Source organism: Natrix helvetica (assembly GCF_964273705.1).
Source record: "Natrix helvetica genome assembly, chromosome: 2".
NCBI classification, from domain to species: domain Eukaryota; kingdom Metazoa; phylum Chordata; class Lepidosauria; order Squamata; family Natricidae; genus Natrix; species Natrix helvetica.
In genome coordinates, this window is record NC_138552.1 from 199,763,745 (window position 1) to 199,769,744 (window position 6,000).

The 6,000-nt window shown below is 39.7% G+C and overlaps 1 protein-coding gene across 5 annotated transcripts in view; it reads right to left on the reverse strand.

Annotated features, from left to right (window-relative positions):
• AHI1 (Abelson helper integration site 1) overlaps positions 1-2,874 on the reverse strand; it is an 81,897-nt gene extending 79,023 nt beyond the window's left edge. For 2 of the 5 annotated variants that reach the window (XM_081945021.1, XM_081945025.1), the window contains exons 1-3: positions 2,753-2,872; positions 1,492-1,557; positions 598-719 (exon numbers count right to left, since the gene is read on the reverse strand). In XM_081945021.1, coding sequence (XP_081801147.1) covers positions 598-719; positions 1,492-1,501 — 132 coding nt within the window. In that variant the 5' untranslated portion in view covers positions 1,502-1,557; positions 2,753-2,872. The other 3 variants (XM_081945024.1, XM_081945023.1, XM_081945022.1) reach the window with 3 other exon arrangements.
• Between the last annotated feature and the right edge of the window lie 3,126 nt (positions 2,875-6,000).

A 6,000-nucleotide genomic window follows, 5' to 3' on the forward strand; every position in this document is an offset into this window, starting at 1 on the left:
GGGGAAGGCAGAAATGAGCGAAAAATGGGCCTTTTTTTGCTCAATTTTGCCCCCCCCCCAGCGCCCGGGGGGCACTCTATAAGCCTCCTAAAGGCTATACATGCCCTTTTTCTGACAAAAAATGGGCCGTTTTTTTGCTAGTTCCCTCCCCCTCAAGCACTCTACAAACCTCCTAAAGGCTATTCATGCCTTTCCCCCCCACCCAAAAAAAAAAAAAAACCCGGCCCATTTTCGCGAAAAATGGGCTGTTTTCGGGAGATCTGCAGAGTGCAATTTTTTTTAAAAAAATTTGCCTCTTCAAAATCTTGGTGCATCTTATACTCCGGTGCGTCTTATAATACAGTAATTATAGAAACAAGTCTTTAATTTCAAAGTGTATTTTTAAGTTATAACTTTTTTCACTCTAAAAGGGAGCAAATAATTTGGGAGTGAGGATATGAAATTATAAAGCTTCACCAATTCATGTCCTTCAAAATGTATTGACTCTGCAAAGGATAATCAAAACTCCCTGACATTATTTATGAAGGTGTATTTGGAAATACTATACTTTACTTTTTGGAAGCAAACAACATGTATTCATAAATATATTCAACTCACCACAATATTCTCTGGGATATTTAACTGTTTCTTTTTAATTTTCTTTTTCTCAATTAGACCAGCATGATTCCTAAATATTTCTTCAAAACGAACCTTAGTTTTTGCCTTGGCTTCGCTCTCAACTGGGAAATTAAAAAAAAATGATAACTTGGTTTATTAGATACAATAAGACTACCACATTTCCAAATAATATATAAAAGAAACTTAGAATGAACAATTCCATGCATAGAATTGTAAAAAACAAAGAAATATACCAGGCCTTATTGCAAAAGGAACAGATAATTAATAGATGGCTTTAGAGTATATGAATATATGTCACATGCCTTACGGGCCACCATTTATTTAACGCCTTTATATCATTGTGTGTCCAACCTTTTGGCTAGCCTGGGCTGCATTCAGAGAAGAGGAATTGTCTTGGGCCACATATAAAATATATAATATAGTTAATGTACATAAATCACATAATGTTAAAGTTTACAATCTTGTGGGGCCACATTACTAGCTTCCAGGGCTGCATACGGTCCATAGGCCATGGGTTGGACATGTGTGCTTTGCTCACACCTTATCTCTATAAAATTACAGAGAAGTTCACAATATCAGTAAAATATAGAAATATAAAAAACAAACAATAATTACAGCAATAACAGAAATATGTGAAATAACCAAACAGCAATTTTGTAAGAACAGCATGAGAATTACATATTGAAAAACTTCTTTAATAGGAAATTCTTTGCTAATATCTACAATGTTTACTAAGGAAGTCAGAAAAGTCTGCGCCAGAAATAATATTCTTTAAAGAAATAAAACTTAAAAGTAAAGAGTTTTGTTTTGGATTTTTTAAAAAAAATATTGTTAGAGATTGTGTGAAATATATAAAAACATTAAAGTTTGTACCTGCTGGCATTTTTGCATCTCTCAAATATGAAACTATTAAACTTGTCTTTGTCCAAGTTCTTCATTCTACATATAAAAACAGAACATGTGTTATTGTTAATGAGCAATTGTGTCTAAGCAACAAACAAAACTATACCAAAACGGTTTGTAGGTTTATTCACTATAAAGTCAATGGTTATGTAAGACAGGAAGACTTAGATTCAAGTTCATCTTCAGCCTAGCTCTCTTGGCTGCTATTATCTCACAGCCCATCCTACAATACTCTCAGAACTGTTGAGGGGATAACATTGGAGGGAATACTTGGTATGTTGTCTTGAAATCTTAAAACTTCTTGACATAGAAATCGAATTTGATTTTTTTTTAAATCATGACAACAGCATTCTGTTGAAGCTGCCATACTTTATTTCACCGGTTCACCAAAGCTTACCAATCTGATTTCCAAAAGCAATTATAACACAATGTGTGTGTGTGTGTGTGTGTGTGTGTGTATAAAAATGTTTGTAAACGCATAACCAATTAAATTGCCTATTGCAAGATCAAAACGTTAAACATCATTTCGTCAATCTGAGGTCCCAAGCATTGTTTTAGAACTCCCTGGAGCAACAGGGGATGAAAGAGAGAGAGATGCTTGGGATCCCTCCAAGGCACTTGATCTTTCCAGATGCTACTAAACTCCTAATTTCAAGAAGTCACCCGACATCGGATGCGGGGGCTGAGTTAACACCTGGAAGGCCACGTGTTTCGCACGTTCGGATTACACACTGGCTTCCAAAGATTCTGCGCCTGGGGCTGTGCACGCGTAAGCCCTTAACAACCACCAACCGGCATCATCACAAAGAGAGGCTGCAATCTATTCGGTTGAACATTCGGGGAGATCTCCGCTTCATCGGCTTTCTGCGCCCTATAGAACCGCGACCGTTTCCAGACTCGGGATCCAACCCTCCGCGGGATCCCACCACACCGGGGGACCAAGTCAGCAAAGAAAGCAGATTTGGACCGACCCACCCCGCTTTGCAAGCTGGGCAAAGCGGGATGGGTGGGTCGATTTTGATTATACTCTCCTGGCTTACGGACCAAGCGGCCGAGATCTTTGATCTCGGTTTGTTTTTAAAGGAAGGAAACGAAATGGCTCCCCCAGCGCAGGCGCCGGGCTCTCTAAGCGCAGCCCCCCTCGAACCTCCTCAAGAGGCGAGGAAGGAACACGCCCCTGCCAAAGGCCGAAGCCCACTCCCGCAAACGGCAACCCTACCCGGATACCTACCGCCGGAGGCGCGGCGGAGGGCGGGCGAAGGGACCGAGCGACCCCGCAACGAAAGCAGGAGGAGCCCGAGGCGGGGAAGGCGGAGCGGAGCGCCCACGTGACCCCCAAGCAGAGAGTTTGGCTGGCGGAGCCCCAGCTGCGTCTCAGAGAGTCTGTTGTTCCTTCTAAGCTTCTCCCGAAAGGGCTTTTTCAGGAGGCAACTGGACTTCCTTGGTTTTTCGCTGAAGACGTTTCGCTTCTCATCCATGAAGCTTCTTCAGCTCTGACAGGATAGTGGCAGGATTTATACTCCTTGCAGACTGCAAGGAGTTTGCATCCTTTTAGAGGGTCGTTTTGCGACCTCTTTTTCTCGCTAAAATATTGCTGAGAACACAGAATGGGGGGGTGCGGTGAGGGCATCACAATCACACTTTTTGCAAAGGAATGACAGCATTGTTCCAGGGTTAGGGAAAGAAGCTGGGTGAGTTGGCATGAATTAGGATGCCATGCTGTGAAAAAGAGCGAGGGTTTATCTCAGTATTTCTCAAACTCAGCCATTTCAAGATAGATGGACTGCCAACTTCCAGAATTTTGGAAGTCTACACATCTTAAAAGTTATTGAGGTTGAGAAATGTTGGTCTATCCCATGCTTTCCCTCATGTGGAGAGAGGTTTGCTTAAGATGAAGTTAGTGAGATTCCAAGATCTTTACATTCTAGTGTTAAGCTGTACATTACTTGGCTGTTCAAGATGAAAGAAGAATTACACAAAGTTCAATAAGGTATATAAAGCTTGGGGTAAATACAGAATTTTGCAAAATGCAAACAATACAAATTGCATTTATAAACTTACATTATAAATATTATAAAGAGTATAAACTTAATTTATACTTCATTAAGGCAGAGTCTTTTTGAATGATTTGCAAAACTTGGGCAGTATTAAGGTATGTGGACGTCAACCACTTTAAAGTTGCAAGATTTGAAAAACATTGACTTAAAACATTTCTTCCCAGTTTGTTTGCTACCTAGATTGAAGGGCCTTTTATAAAATAAACGAATTTCTTGCTTCCTGATTGTTATATATAATCTCTAACATTGCTTCCCAGTCTCTCCAAAGTGTCTCAACTATGCTGGGCATGATATCTCACTTTGCAGAGACAGTGAGAATGAAGCACCATAGAATTTGCCCATCCACATCTTATCAGTCTGTCTATCTGTCTATTTACCTTCCTACGGTATATATCTTTTTATCCAGCTTCATTTTTATAAATAATCCTAATTCACAACAACAGCTCTGTGAGGCTGGTTGGGCTGAGAGAGAGTGACTGGTCCAAAATCACTTAACTAGCTTTCATGCCTAAAATGGGACTAGGACTCAGTTCTCTGGTTTCCATCCTGCTGGCCAGTCAGTCTTTTCAGGGTGAAGCTGAAGTCTGTTGTTCCCTCATCTAAACCCTTACACTCTAAGCCAGTGTTGGCAAACCTTTTTGGCACCGAGTGCCGAAACGGGAGTGCGCACACACTGGAAACCAGAAGAGCAGCCACCCAATGCGCATGCACAGACTGGGAAGATGATATTCCAGTTTCTGGTGCACACCAGCCACCTGGCCAGCACGCCAGAACCCGGAAGAGCAATGGGCGACGGCTTGTGTGCCCGGAGAGATGGCTCTGCATGCCATTTCCGGCACATCTGCTATAGGTTCACCATCACCGCTCTAGGCACTGAGGTAGGCTGTTGCAGCCTTGTTTATTTCAACAAGGGCAGAGATTATAGCTAGCTATCATCAGCCTTAAATCTTTAAAAAGATTCAATAGGATTTAAATCAGCAAAGCAATGAAATGAATGAACTTTTTAGCATTGCTTTAATTCCTCTAATTGATGCTGTTTGTACAGGTGACAAAGTATTCACTGGTTCTACTACCTTATACCACTTTAGGTTATCTCCCTGGGGGAAAAGAAAGGAAAGGAAATTGATAATTGAAGCTCTATACTCACTGTTTTAATGAACATTTTCATCTCTTAAATAATACATATAATCTGAATTGTAATTTATTGGAAATGTTCAGTCTAATATAATTTCACCAGAAATGACTGTGCTAACCCTCTATAATCCAGTTAATTTAGATAGGGTAGCAGGAAGTAGGTAGAAGGTTTCAAAATTTCTAGGAAAACCTACATTAGTCCTTAAAACTAGAAATGCTGTTATTACTCATTTTAAACAGAAAAATAAAAATAATGCTTAATTACATTGGCAACTTTGTAGGCTGTTGTTTTTTTTCCCTAAGTTATTTCAACAATAACATGGAATATTTACCTGCTGCTTTTCTCTTCCTTATTTGGTTTATTATCCTTACATCCTAAGCAACGAAATTGAATTTTCCAATATTCAACAACATTGTTTAGTCAAATATTTATCCTCCCACTGAATCCTGCAGCATATGAGCTAGAGATGCAGAGGGAGTGTAAATATAATCCTTTAAAACTTAGATAAGGATTTTCACCGGGTACAATTCCATCCCTGAAATGAAGCTATTTTGTTTTAGAATAAAGGACAACAATCAGAAGAATGTCAGGTTTCCAGAGGATAATTTGCTGGCTAGTGTGAATTCTAAATTTCTAAATGGTGTGATCCTAAAATTATGATTAAAATGGGCATAGAGTCTGTTGAAGAAATGCATTATTTAGAATGGTTTATAATTCTATCCAATAAGTGCAGTATTTTTTTAAAAAAAGAAGCACAAAGTGTCAGTATTGCATACTGTAATAGTTTTTGATTTCTAGATACTTTCCAACATGTAGTTAAAACTACCCATAACTGCATTTTATTTTATTATCACAATAGTTTCTTTACTTATTTTGAGCATTATAATGTGTTGTAATAAGAAAACCCAGAAAAAACTCATATCTCAGGATTCAATTGCTGGCTAACTAAAGCTGCTAGGCAGAGGTGGGTTGCCAATTTTTTCACTACCGGTTCGGGCACATTCCTGTAGCATGCACGGAAGACCCCGGGCGGGTGGGCAGAAGCCTCCTGCCGCCGCTACTAACAGTTCGGCCAAGCCGGGCCAAACCGGCAGCAACCCAACTCTGCTGCTAGGTTTGACTGTTCCCGTTTTTTCCTTCAATTTTTTTACCTTGTGCAACCAACATACAAAGTTTCTTTTATTTCATTTTTTAAATTTTGCCCTCATTTTTATAAATAATTCAAGACCATGGATGTACCTAATACTACTTCCTCCCCATTTTCCCCACGACAACAACAACCTGTGA